The sequence below is a fragment of the Parasteatoda tepidariorum genome, chromosome 2, assembly GCF_982258835.1.
Source record: "Parasteatoda tepidariorum strain Cologne lab strain chromosome 2, Ptep-v5.0, whole genome shotgun sequence".
NCBI classification, from domain to species: Eukaryota; Metazoa; Arthropoda; class Arachnida; order Araneae; family Theridiidae; genus Parasteatoda; species Parasteatoda tepidariorum.
In genome coordinates this window covers 112,504,084-112,519,335 of record NC_141756.1, presented here as the reverse complement: position 1 = coordinate 112,519,335, position 15,252 = coordinate 112,504,084, and the positions used below count along the sequence as shown (strand labels likewise).

Genomic DNA, 15,252 nt, shown 5'->3' with positions numbered 1-15,252 from the left:
AGCAGTTTTCCTCTTCATGTGGGTTAGTTCTATCAAAAAGTCCTTCACAAAAGGCTGATTTGTCCCTATGCTTGATCTAAGACTACCCTTGTGTTTGAGTTGAACATTGTAGCCTTGTTATTTTGTTCAAAATTGCAAGGCTACGAAGTTGAACATTGATAGTCATAAACTCAAAAATTGGGTCTGCTGTTCAACATTGATAATAAAATAAAATAATAACACTAGTTCTATGATTTATTCAAGTATAGACTGTTTATCAAATACAGAAAAATATAGAATCAGTACGACCTGGTTTAAGATGAAATACATTCAGTTATAAATCATTAGTTCCTCTAATGATTTATTACTGAATGTACTTCTCCTAATTTAAAGAATATTATAACAATTATATAATAATTGTTATAATATTCTTTAAAACAAATTGAATAAATTTTGAATTAATTAACATAAAATTTCAATTTTTATCAATACAAAACCTTTTTTTTTTCTTCTTCATTTTGGTCTCTCTACCTCAGTTTTTTATTAACTTTCTGGAGAATTTGATTACTATAACGATTTAAAATAATGACGACAGAACTTTTATTATGATTTAAGCTAATCAAAAAGAAAATGTTTCTTTCGTTTTTTTTTGTTAAATTTTTCTCTGAAGCACAGATTGAACAAAGCAAAATTGATTTGAGTATTAATTCAAAAACTGATTTGAGTGTTATGTGACATTCCTATTATGTTCCTTTGGATAAGATATGAAGAATTTCTGTTCATATTTAGAATGGGAGAAATAATTTTGATATTTTTTCCTTGTTATGTACTTTTTTACATTTTTGTAGGACTGGGATTCGTTTAAACTGCCATACATTTCAAAATTAAGCCGAACAATGTATCAAGAAATTTCATAGCAGTTAAAGTAAAAATAATTCTCAGATTTTCACTCAAAAAGTCTAGTATCTCTTTAAGGGGTCGCAATACTGGAGGGGAAATTCTTCATTGTAAATTTTCTTTTGTCCCCATAACTAATTTAAAATGTAAAGTGAAGAAAAAGTGAATTTACACAAACTTAGAGTAAGTCATGAAGTTTTCCTAAATATCAAAATGCATACAAATTATTGGAAGAGAACTTCTCCATAGCATAACCCTAAATTATCTTCTAGTGCTTAATTTTTAATTTGATATTTTAAAAATGTCTTACCAGTATTAGAAACTTTATGGTTTACTCTAGGTTTGTCCTGAACTCACTTTTTCCTTACTTTAAATTAGTTATTGAGGAGAAAGAAAATTTGAGAAGTAAAGTTTCTCCCTACAGTATGGCATCCTCTTCACCAGAGTAAGCTCCCAACACCAAAGAAATATGCTGATCAAAAAGCAAACTATAAATTTTTTTACCAATAAAAGCTAAAAAACTTCTTAAGCATAATAGATGGTGGAACAATCAAGCAACTTTAATCATTTTTTAATTGTCCAGTAATTTGTCATAATAGTAAGATAGGAGAGTAAAAGATGATTATTGAAATAGACTGTCTAGTCTCTATCATAAATCCTATTTTATAAGCTAAACTTTCCTTAAATGTTCAAACAATTTATAATTTTCTACATTAAATGAAAAGCAAGAAAGTAGAATAAACAACAAAAACTCACACACTGTTACAGGATTGCACTCACAAAATTTCCCTGTGTTTTCTCTGTACATATTACACACAATATATTAAGAGAAAACACAACAATTTCTGTGTTCTTGTGTGAGCTGTATTGGGCTAAGTATATTTATTAGTTTTATTTGCTGGAAAAACAGCTGAACATACTTAAATAATGCTATAGTAAATGAAACAGTTTAGTATGGCTGAAATATCATCATGGTTAAATATCCCATAGATTACGCTTTGAGTGGTCACCATTTTTTGAAAGACAAAAATAAGAAACAAAATTCCCTGCATTTTCCCTGTTATTTTAAGTGATTTTGAAATTCCCTGTATTTTCCCAGTTTTCCCTGTGTAAGCTCATAAAAAAAGAAACTGTAAGATTTAAATTTTAATGGCCAGTTTCAATTAAGAGTCAATAAAAAAAAAGTAAAATCAGTTTTCTAAAATTGAATCTGTAGTTATAAAACTATTTTTTTTAAAAGTTCTATGTTAAATAAAAAGTTAGAAACATTTGTAAACCAAAAAAAAAAAAAAAAAGTTCAACTATTTACTTTAACAGCAAAACATTTTTGCATGTGCATATTGAGAACACCTTTCTCCCAACGAGCATCTTTGTGGATAACTAAACCAATCTTCAGTTGGAGGTCAGCAAATCTTTCATCAGATAAAGCCTGTAAATGCAGCAGACATTTCGTTAATAATGCATAACATGTTTGATGTATTTGAACTAAGTAAATGAAATGCATAAAATTCAAAATATTTATTAATTTTATAAAAAATTGTTTATACAACAATAATATAAATTGAAGGTTCCATTTCCATCTTAATCAAGAACAATAAAATAAAATAAAAATAACCTTTTATATGTCAAGTTATTTTGACGATTTGGGCACATAATTTGTCAATTTTTCTTATTGCATAAATCAAATATTTAGTACAAAATAAAATATACTTAGAGTTAAAAATTGATATTTTGAATGACATGCATAAAAATTTTACGGTTTTGTAGCCATTGCATATTTGCTTGAGGTGGCTGCCATTCAGCTTGGCAATGGTAAAGTTCACTTATGAGAACTGGAGTCTTATTTTGCAAAAATTTAAAAAAAAATATTAAATTCAATTTTATTTTTTTAAAAAATAAATAATCTATATAATGTTTCAAAGAACTGGGCGCCATTTTGCAACCAAAAAAATGCTCCACACTTTGAACATTAACCCCTGTCCTTTAAAACTTTCAGTAAAATGTTGTAATCTATTGTTCTAAATTACATTGAAATTATCTTTTACCGAGATAGATTCGGGTGTGACAAAGAGATGAAGCCAAAATAAACTTGGATATATATACAGGTATAACAATATGATGCACTAAAATAAAAAACCCCGAGTAATACTCAGACATGACATTTTGGAACACCAGTGCTGTACCCAAGATTATTTCGGACATGACAGTTAAAAGGTTAAATATACGATTTTACGCAATTATTCAAAATTCGACTTCAGAAAAGAAACAATTTTGTTTCTATCTATCTCTGATTTATTAGTAAAACACTAGAACTTATTTCTTGATTGTTTTCATCAAACCTTCAAATATAAAAATGAAATTTCTCTTTCGTTTGAGTTTATTATTATTTCATAAAATATAGTGTATTAATAGATTTTGGTCGTTTTCATTCTTTTGTTTAGAAAGGGGAATATTTTTTTAACTTTTTATTTTCACTTTTATTCAGATTTAACTTTAAGCTTATGACTTATTTACTGTACTAATAATTAAACATAAATTTCTAAAATTATCTTCTGAGAAACATAAAATGTCCAATAAAACAGAAGCAAATCCAGCAATTAGCAAGGAAAACAAGAATCAATTAATAGCAAACAGAATGATTTTCACTCACAAAAACATGCTGAACAGAGAGAACAGGTTGCTTAGTCAAAATTTAGTTACACAAATGCCAGAACTGGAAATTCTGCAACATTAGGTATGAAGTCCTCAGCTACAATAAGACAAATGAAATGATTTTTTTTTTAATGAAGGTAATACTTTCTGGATTAATAAACTTACTTCATAGTAGGTTTGGAATAGAGTATTCTTATAGGAAGAAAGACAATGTGACAAAGGCTTCACAAGTTCCAGAGAGTATTTTAAATTTATGACATTGGCAATTTTTTGTTCACAATTGCGAACATTATCTTCCTTGGAAATTTGTACACACAATGAAAGGAACTGCTCAGTGTCGACAAACTTGCTGATTACAGACTGTAAAAAATAAGGAAGGAAGTCAGAAAAAAATCACATGTAAAACATGGATTGAGGCATCTCTTTAATCAATCTTTTTGCCATGAGGGCAAAAAGGATATTAAAATGCATGCATTTGGAAACATTCTTCAATACAAGATCTCAAAACTTTCTCACTTCAGAGCTCAATCAGAACTTAGCAAGTAGTCCAAATCGGGGAAGACAAAAATTATTTTTAAAATTTGGAGCACCATACCACAAATACTTTTACAATCCCTAAAGCAAAACAAAATTGAGAAAACTTGTTCGTTTTTGGTTCTAATGCATATTTTTATGTTTTAAACTATTTTCATGTAAAGAAGTATTTATAAGATTAATATTGAGATGTTCCCTCTCTCTATATATAGAGCAATTTTTATTGAGTAAGCATAGCTAGTAAGATGGATACACAAAAAAAAAATCCAGTAGATTTTACAAAATAATTTCAAGATTTACTAAATATTTTATACATAGAGAATTTCATAATCATCAAAATAGAAAAACTGCAATATTTTCTAGTGTTATGATAGACATTAAATGAACCTGCAATGTTATGTATTATGTTTACTCATAATTTCGATCAGTAATGGGCATTTAATTCAAAGATAGTTAAAACATTTCTTATTTAATTTAAATAGGGTATTCGGAAAGAAAATAAACTGAACATTTTAGAACAAAAGAAAAGTTATAAACTGATTTTTATAAATGAGACTTGTTTCATTATTTACTAGTAATACAGTCAATCCCCGCTATAGTGAACACGGTTTATAGTGAACTCCCGGATATAGTGAACTCAATGTTTGGCCCCGTGCCTTGCTATACACGTACAATGTTATTTTTTGTGAATATAGTGAACCAAAAAAGTGAGGAAGTTGGATATAATGAACATTTTTTGTCTTCGGCTGATTTTTCTTCTTCATTTTTTTGCAATAATTTTGAAATTTCTACTTCAAAATAAAAACTTATATTGATTTTTCTATAGAGGGGAATGTAGCGATAAGCATTTTTTCTTGCTTGCTTTTTTTATCTCACTTTCCCATCCCTAAACAAACCAAGCAAATGTTTCCAACTCAGGCAGATGATGCACCTGTAAGGTGCCAGTGGGATCAATATGCATTTTCTGTCAGAGGGAATGAGTAATTATTCATTATTGGTCAAAGGATTGGACACTAATATGTGTTGAAAAGGCCCTCATTTCAACTTCTTTTTGCTCTCAGTTCAGTTTAAAAAAATCCTGCAAACAAGTGTCTCAAATTTAACTATGGCGAGCAGTAAACGTAAAACGTTCTCCGTTGATGACAAAATGGACATAATCAGAAAATTTTAAAATGGATGCAATCAAGCTGATATTTGCAGGGAATATAAACCATCCAAATCTGAAGTTTGTAACATATGGAAAACTAGGCAATTAATAATTTCTGCTGATAAAAAAAATGTAGATTAGTTGAGAAAAGCAGATCACAAGGATGTTGAAGAAGCATTACTGAAGTGGTTCACCAATCGAAGAAGCCGCAGTCTTTCAGTATCTAGACAAATGTCGATGAATTTTCTAAGCGATTTTTTGTTACTACTTTTATGTGCTCGAATGGAAGGTTAGACAGGTTTAAAAAGCGAGAAAACAGAAATTCAGAAAAAAATATTTGAGAGTCTGGAAGTGTTTCCATATCTGAAGTTGAGGATTGTCCATCAGCTAAAGATTACTAGTTTTTTTTTTGTCCGCAAGACGAAGAGTAATTAAAAATAACACATTTTTTGTTATTACATAATATTTTTCAGTCATTTATTTGAATACTGTGTAATAAAAGGGAGCAGTTTGGAAACCATTAACTATATTGCCTGCATAACGGATATAGTGAACTCCCGGTTATAGTGAACCAAAATTTCGGTCCCTTGAGGGTTCACTATAGCGGGGTTTGACTGTACTTATTTAAATAGTCAAGCAAACAATAATAATAAGTTCAAAAATTTATTAAGAATGGTTTTATTTGAGGAAATTTACTCAATTTTAGGAATTTGAGGGAACTATTAATTAAAATATAGATGCAAATCCTAAATATTTTGATTAAGGAAACCGATTATTTTAAGAGCTACATTAGTTTTTTTTTTCTTAGAAAATGAAAGGTTCTAAACATGCTCAAATCAGAAATATTAGGACAAAAAGCTAAAAATAAAAGGCAAAATAATTTTTATCAGAAAAATCAGAAATATGAGAAAAACTACAAACTCTGATATACATAAAGCTCTATTATGGTTAAATGAATGAAAAAAGTAGTTTATACTTTATTTATTATTAAACACACAGTGTTAAAACATAATTAAACTACTTTATATGCAACACAAGTTATTTTAGTACATAATGTACATTTTTCAGTTTTTATTAATATAAAATCTATACAATATAATGTCATAGTATTGCTTCAGATTGTAATATATAAAAAGATGAAAAACAAATGAATTAAAAAAAATAAAACAAGAAATAAATATTTCATAAGACTTAATTAATACTATTATTATAAATTGCACACAGCTAATTAATGATATTAATTAAATACTACTCACTTTTTAACATATATACTACTAAAATGAGTTTTAAATATTGAGTGTATATTTTGCCTGTCAAGTGGAGTTGTAATAAAGTATAAACGCATAGTTAAATTATTCGGTTCTTCTTTTTAGCATTATGTTAGCGTATTTAAGGAACAAAAGTGGATATCTTTTAATTTATTGAAAACATGAATTTATAGTTAAATATTGTTGTGAAATACTTTGGAATAGTTCAATTTACTTCAATTAAGGGCTTAAAAATACTATTCAACATACTGTTTTTTAAAAAAAAACTTTGTTTTTTTTTCCAAGTCTGGAAACTTTAACAAAGATTGTCTGGAACAAATATTCTCTTGAAACAGTTTTTTGAAAACAACTGAAAAAAATTGGCTGTAATGGGCATGATTTCTACCAAGACGGTTAGAACAATTTAGTTCTACCTGTTTTTTATTTTCCTTCCAAGCCTGGAAACCTCAGCAAAAATTGTCCAGAACAAATATTCCAGGGTTCCCATTCAATTTCAGAAAAAAAATTCTCTAACTTTTCCAGGTAAATTTCAACAAAAATTTATACCATATTTTCATCAGAAAACTTCCATTCTTTTATTTGAAATGTGAAATTAGATTTTCCATGTAAAAAAAATATTATTAAATGAGGAAGGGAACATTTCAATTTGAATGAAATGTGAAATTTTTACAACAAATAGTTGTAAAAGATGTTAGAATTATTTAACTTGAATATCAATAACTGATTACTGTGACTGACAATTTTAAGATTAGTTATTTTCCAGGGATGGTATAGGAATAATCCAGGTTTTTGTAAAAAAAATTGCAACTTTTCCTGACTATTCCCTGATTTTTGGAGTTAAAATAAAATTTCTCCGACAATTTCAAGTTTTTCCTGATCTCCCTATCCCGTGGAAACCCTGAGATTCTCTTGAAACAGTTTTTTTTTAAACAACTGAAAAAAATTGGCAGTAATGGGAATGATTTCTACTAAGATGGGTAGAACAAGTTGGTACTGCATTTCGTTGAATTCTCTGAATAGGTTTGATGAGAGAATTTATTGACAAATATGCCTCATTTTAGATCTATCCTTGCATTATCACAAAACATAAGACAGAAATCATACCTTTAAGCTGTAAAATAATTCTTCTTCTTGAATTAGTTCAGATATGCATTCCAGACGTGTATTTATGGTGTCAAAATCACAAGGAGGCTGTAAAATATTAGCTCTAAGCATGCGATCACCGCCTGGAGTGAGAGTGTGGTTTAAAACACTATAGAAACAATGTTCCTTTCTTCCCATTTCATTGGTCACCAATTCCAGGCAGCGGGCTGTTGTTGTACCTATTAGAATATCATTAGTTTAAAACAAAATACAACAAATATTTTTACAAATTTTTTAGTTCAAAAACAAATTTAATTTTCTAAGTAGAAAAATATGAGTTTTAATACAAAGAATAAAAAGATTTTGGTCCACTATATAATTATAATTTTAGTATAGACCTTTAACTTTTTAATCGTTTTGCTTTTTTAATTATAGATATTTTATGTTTATTATGCAAGTATATATTTTTTATAACTCAATGCGCATGTACAGGGCGTCCACTATAGTACTTTAATCGCAAGTTATGCATGAAATGAAAATTCCAGAGTCTAATAATTTATAACAAAAAATGTCAAGAATGCATAGAATATAGCAGGTCATAAAAAAAGGAGGATGGAAAGAAGTTACAGAATTCATTCATGGCATGATGAAAACGTATTTGTCTTTATTGATGAGAGTTTGTTTTTTCTTCTTTGTTCTAGAACAATCCCATAACCCTTAAAATGTTGGATTGTGGTCAGTATTGAATGAAGACATATCACATAATAAAAAATATGAGCATATATTTCAAAATGCAACTTATTATAGTATAGAGAGTTTTCTCATAAAGCAGAAACTTCCATCAGTTTACATTAACAAATTTTATGAAGTTAATGTAAAAGAAATCTTTTACATTAACTTCACAGACATTCATTCATTTCATTAGACAGTTCCTTTGCCTAATGACAACATTATACAGTGGAACCTTGGTTTAACAGTGTGCGTGACCTACCCCATTTTCTGCTGGCCCGTAAAAACTGCCTATACCGAAAATTTTACATTTTCCCGGATTTTACATTACCCTTTTTAAGAAAATACCACCTTATACCGTTTTCTAACAGATCAAAATTATTATTTCTTGAAAACTCACACAAAGTTTTTCTGGGTTTTCTATTTCTTTTTCATTATTTTTGAAGAGGTTTGTTTATTAGCTCTTTGACGTACCTTCTATTCTATTTTCTATATTTATTAGCTTTTCTGACATTCTTTCTATTCTATTTATTGTCCTTTTGTCTGTGAGAAAGGAATTCCTCCTTGCGTCAAGATCGGAAAAGTGCCGAAATAGGTAAAGGGCGGGAAGGATGGTTAAAGTAAGCTTAAATTGTAAAATTTGTGAGTAAATTTTTTCCCAGCGAACCTTTGAATCTCAGGATTATCTGAACATTTAAAGAACGTTACATTAAACAATTGGTTAGCATTTCTTTTCTTGATTTCGGTGACCTGAAAAATGCCTCTATAGCATATCATAAATGTTCTGAATTTAACCCTTACAGCACTCCACAGAGCAGTCTAAAATACATTACAAATGGGTATAATAAAACTTCTGGTTGGATAACCAGAACATTAGCCCTTGGAAATATAATTGCATGTGTTAAGATCTTCTAAAGTCGATGACATGTACATAGACTGTAAAGATTCCATTACATTTTAATATCTTCATTACCTGATTTAATGCTTGCTCGTAATGAAAATGAGCAAAAAATATTGGAGGATACACTCACAGCTGATCAATAATTTGAAAGCATAAAGACTCTGAAACATTGGCGAATGTTAACCATAACGCAGATTTGAAAATAATAAGTATTGAGAGGGATATCACTAAAATTGTATTTGAAAAAAAACAAAACAACATTTTTTCTTGTAGTTCATCTCATAAGCATGAATTTTTTAAAAATATACTCAGATCTTTTCTTACCCTAATTTTATGCTTTAGCGTTTCATGCGTTTTTTTTTTTAAACTAATCTGGCGGAAAGCATATAATTGAGGTAACACTGTATAAGGGGATAAACATTATTTCTATCAGCAGAATAGTGCTCTCTTGCAACATAGCAGAGATAATCTGCCGAATATTCTGCCCCCCCCCCCAAAGAAAAATGATTAACCCCCAAGCTCTACGAATTTTAATCCAATAAAGGAAATTATAAAAATTAAGTCACTAGTTGAAAGTACCAGTAACTAGGATATTATTAGTCAGGACAAATTTTCACTAGTGTGTTTACTTGTTTCTGCAAAATTTCATTTTTAAATAAGTGAATTTAAATAAGAAATTACAATACAACTATGCAATGTTGGTAATTGTGATGAATATTCTATTTTACATTAACACTAACAAAAAAAACAAAACTAAAAATAATAACAATAAAAAAACATATCACCCTTTTACGTCAATTGCTGGTTGGGGGATAATTGACAATTATTTCATAATGTCAAATTTTAACAGTGCCGGACCGACAAATATAATAAATATAAACAAAATATGAAAACAAATAAAATGAACAAATTTTAAAAAATGTTGCACTTTTATAAAAAGAGTATGAAATGAAATTTCTATAGATGCTGTGCTAATTCTAAGAATTTGTATGAATAACTTAAGGTTATATGGAATGATATTAATCCACTTTCAACAGTAATTTTATACATAGTTCTGTCGCAAATAAAATCATAATGCTTTTAACCACACCATGCATTTTTTATTTGAAGCTGACAGTCAATGAACATGTTATAAAATATGAAATGTTTACAGTTTTAATGCCTCAAACAATACATAAAACCCAGATTTCTAAAATCAATTCATTACATATAAGTAAATTTTTTAATATAAGTGTGGTCCCCAAGAAAATAATTTATTTTAATTTTTGCTGTTCAAAATTTTTGAACGTTTTAAAATTTTAAATCATTTCACAAAAGGAAAAAAAATGGCTACAGTAAGGTAGGTAAAAGCAGAAACCAATCATTGTAATAGCTTTGCAAAACTGTTGGTTAGAGCTCCAAAATTCTGTAGAACACTTTAAGATCTACAAAGACAATAGAACCAGGTTACAACAAGTAAAATACTTACTTATCATGGTAGTGTCTGCGCTAGTACAGTAAATAATTTTCAAAGAATTCAAAGCGTAAGTCATATTTTGTTTAAATTCAACATATTTTAACAAAGCAGCACTTGCAGCTAAACAATAATACCTATCAGATAAGCAAAAAATGTTTTAATATAAATGCTCATGTAAATTAATAAATGCAGATCTTCAAAAATCACAATATATCATAACTTCTGCTAAAATGAATGGATGGCAAAAACATAGCCACCATGGAATCGTCCATGATGAAATCATAACTGACAAAAATATTGTGAAATACACCAAAATTTTCAATTAGTAGCTAATTAAAATACAAGATGATGTTCTTATTTAGAGATATTTTTTGTTGAAAATACTTTTGCAGTACCCTTAGAAGTAATTATAATATTCTTTACGTCTCATTTTTGTCAGGGATAATTAAAAACAAATGCTGTTTATATTTTAAAGATTCTGCACAAGCTTGAAAAAATATAGTTTTAACCATTAATTTGAAAAATTTAAAATTTGTAAGAAAATGAAAATCAATTTATGTATTCCAATGAAATAAAATGGAATCTAAGTGTTAAATGCTTTCTTTTTCTAGTTAACAAAAGTACTTTTATACAAGAGGCACTTTTATTACAGCACTCATTAAAATTTTATAATACTTTTTTTCCTCCCCTTATTTGGATCTAATAAATATATCTTTGATTCGTATTATACTCAAGTTTATCTTTAATCCTCTGCATGTAGAAAACTGCATCTTGATGCTTTTCTGTATAAAATAATTTTTTTAATGAATAAAATCTAATTCCAGAGGTGATCGATAGTTCACTAGAATTAATTCCAAAGTCTTAAAAAATTTTGTGAATTAGATACAAAAACATTCCCATTTAAAGAAAGCTCGATTGAAATTATTTAAAAAGAAATAATAAAATTAAAGAGAGCAATGTCTTAATTATAGCGTTAAACCTTTCTTTACAAATACTTTAATTAACTGAAGTTGATTCCTGTTTTCTTTTATTCAGTTTTCAATAATAGGCTGTCAAAAATCAACTATGCATAAAGCCTTCAACATGAAACAAAATAAATTTTTAATACTGCATGACAGGGTTTGTTGATTAAAATTATTGATACTTTTATTATTTTCTTTTCTTAGTTTTAAAATTTATTTTAAATAAATTGCTGCATTAATTAATTTTAGTTAAGGAAATTACTTTCTTTCTTGGTGTGTGTTGAATTCCAACACATTTGAAAATACATTTTTTTAAATCTTTTGATTCTTGAGATTGAAAGCACAGATTAAAGTAAACATTTAATGCTGTCTTAATATAGACTTGCATAGCCGTAGAAAGTAATTAATAAACATGAATTTTCGTCACAAAAAAATTACAAATAATGTTAATTAAAATTCTACCTTTTGATTGAAAAAGAATGGAATTAAAATCTACATTGGTGAAAATGTATACTTCTAAAGCTTGAGGTTATCTTAAAAAGGAATTACCCCAATATGGCAAAAATAGGGTTTAAATTCTCTATTTCAATTAGTCTTTAAATTTCAATCCTGCATTTATTTCAAAATGGATGCTATACATTCAAAGCTATGTATTATAATGAAAAATTGTTTTAGGTAGTTAGAGCTTCTTAAATGTTGTTATAATATAGTTTTAATATTAATTTAATTTTGATTAAACATTCATAAATTTTTTTAAAATCATAAATCAAAGTTCTTATAGTGTATTTGAATAAAAAATCTAAAAGATCCGATTTAAAGCAAAAAAATCTGATTTTTTAAATTTTTTTTTAAAAAAATCGAAAAAAATCACAAACCCTGCTGCACGACTATGTAAAATTGATAAATTTGAATGAATAATAATTAAAATTTTTTATTTTAGTAATACTTATTTAAATATTAAAGCAAGCAAGAAATAATATTTACAAAAATCAGGAGAAACTGGCAAAACCATATAAAGTTGGAAAATATGTAACTGGTAGTTTTTAAAGAATGTAATTTTGAATTGAATGTAAGCAGTTGTAATTTTTTGTTTGTTTCATCAGTCTTTTCCTTATTATCAGTCTAGTTTGTTTTAACCATTATAGCAACAATTTCTGCTATACGAAAGCACAATATGTTATACCTGTAAGAAAAATATAATATCATACCGCAAATAAAGGGAAATGAATCGGTAAAAAGTTTCCAAAGGAGTATAAATTAGTGAACTAAATTAAATTGGCTAAAGACTAGGATAAACAAAATGTTAGGTAAGGCAATATTACTAGTATTTTTAAAAATAAACTGCCTTTTCATTTATTTAACAAAATTAAATTCTACATTCCGATTTAATAGAAAATAATTCTTTTTACATTAAAATTTTTATATTAAACTATAAAATTTTATGCATTATTGTAAAACATTAACAACATTTAAACATTGAAAAACAATATTTGTAAGATTGACTGTTTGGTGTAAGATTTGAAAGATAATAAAACAACATTTTCCATCATAAAATGATGGAAAATCTTGTCCTAAGAATTTTTTACATTACATGTTGGTTGACCATCATATCATAAAATATCATCTTCCAAAATGAAATGATGGAAGTTTGTTGGCCCAAGAAAATCCACCACCACATGATGGGAATTGTTAGATGTTGGTTACCATTAAATAGAGTTGAGCCAACAAGAAACCATCAAAATATCTTGATGGTCGAATCACAAATTTCGTCTTGGGTTAATTAAATTAAAATTTTTATTAAAATTAAATTTAAATGCAAGGTAGCACTATCATTCAAAATCTTCTAATTTCAGAATTTGTTGATAGAAACTGATTAAAAAACAAAATTACCTTCATAATCCAAATATTTCAAACAGCCTAAGTATATCCTATCTTTATTACTTCAGATATTGAGGTCAATTGTACTAATTAATAAGTATTATTTTCACAACTTGAAAAAAAATTCATGAAACCAAAAAACAAGTGACTTACTTAGGACTAACTTCAATTTCCACAGCTTTATATTCTGGTGCACAAAGCTCTTGAATGTACTGCAGGCCTCTTGTTTCATTGAAATATTTTCGCTGGACGGTAACGGTTGAGATTTCGGGAAACAGTTCTTGAATTCTACAAATAAGTTTACTTTTCGCCCCCGATTCTAGAATGGTACTTGACAAAATTACCTAAAAATATCAGAAAAGTCAACAAATCACACAAAACTCAAAGACATATTTTTAGCTAAAGAATTTTTACAGTTGAATAAAAAAAATTCTTAGAGAGGGATAAATAGTACTTGCTTTAAGTGATGAAAACTTTTAGTGTTAACTGGAAGAAATAAAAATGTTGATTTCTTAAAAAAAAAAAAATATGAAAGATTTTTTTAAAGAAAAGATCATACAAACCTCTAAAGGATTAAACACATTGAGTTGTACAGCAAGACGAATATAAGCTGGAGTATCAGCAAATTGAGAAAGAATTAAGACTGGATTTTTTACATCAATGCACGCCATTCCAATTTCACCTCTAGCTTTGCCTCTTCCTTCAACAATAGCTAAAAATATTTTCAGATGTATTAGTACAGTAAACAAAGTGATTCTTTAATAAAAATTCATCCCATTTACTTAATAATAATTATAATTGCCATAATAACTTTTATTGCCTGGCATATGTTTACCCAGTATTTAAATAAACTTTTTTTTTTCAAATGGAAAATTTTCTCACATGTGCACTGATTGCTGAATTTTCTTGAAATATGGCTTGGGCTAGGGGTTAGTCACAAGTGTGATTATTCAGTTATTTAAAAATAACTAACGATTGGAGGACTATTAATAATTTTGTAAGATTTATTTAACTTTTGACCCATTAATACAGATATACAGAGAGGGTTATTAATAAAAGGTAGGGTAAAATGAATAATTTATGAAAATGTATCACATTAACCAATAATAATACAACATTATTAATAATCATAAGATGTAATTGGAAATTTATAATATTTGCTGGTTAAAGAGCATTTACACATGAATAATCACCAGCAATTACTAGTGATTCCAATTATTATGTTAATCTTTAATTAAAAGTTATTTTTTTAAGTTCAGTAAAAGTTAACTAGGGGGTTACACCAAAGAAATTTTTTTTTGCTTTTACAGACCCTTCAATCATTGGGTATAAAAGATGAAACAACATTTAGGGATACAGCAGAAGACGCTCTTACAACTAGAGTTTAATAGGAGAAGAAAAGTTTTCTCATTTTATCTATGGTAGTTGCACTTTTATAAACAGTACTGATCTTTCTTTGTGTTGATTATATCTGATATCACATTTTAAGATAGACCGGTTCAGATGACATGCACGGATCACACTTTGCTAAAGCTGTTTTTCTGGTAAAGCACTGATCACTTCGGAGAGCTGGACTGTCTTCTATAGGCTTTTGGAATCACCTGCCTTCTCAAACATTAAAACTGCTTTCCTAATTTGTTTTGAAACTCACTTTACTCATTCATTGAATTTTATATATTTTGGTTTAGCTTTGTATGCTAGTACCATTTGAAAAATGAAGTTCTAAAAATATACAACATACACATTCAGTAAAGTGCCGATCACTG

At 27.8% G+C, this 15,252-nt stretch overlaps 1 protein-coding gene across 1 annotated transcript in view; it reads right to left on the bottom strand.

Moving 5' to 3' along the window:
- Positions 1-15,252, bottom strand: part of LOC107449754 (mutS protein homolog 4) — a 51,652-nt gene that overhangs the window by 32,952 nt on the left and 3,448 nt on the right. Inside the window, exons 4-9 of the mRNA XM_071178069.2 lie at positions 14,050-14,198; positions 13,640-13,830; positions 10,659-10,780; positions 7,582-7,799; positions 3,694-3,888; positions 2,186-2,305 (exon numbers count right to left, since the gene is read on the bottom strand). Coding sequence (XP_071034170.2) covers positions 2,186-2,305; positions 3,694-3,888; positions 7,582-7,799; positions 10,659-10,780; positions 13,640-13,830; positions 14,050-14,198 — 995 coding nt within the window. The remainder of the gene's footprint in view (positions 1-2,185; positions 2,306-3,693; positions 3,889-7,581; positions 7,800-10,658; positions 10,781-13,639; positions 13,831-14,049; positions 14,199-15,252) is intronic.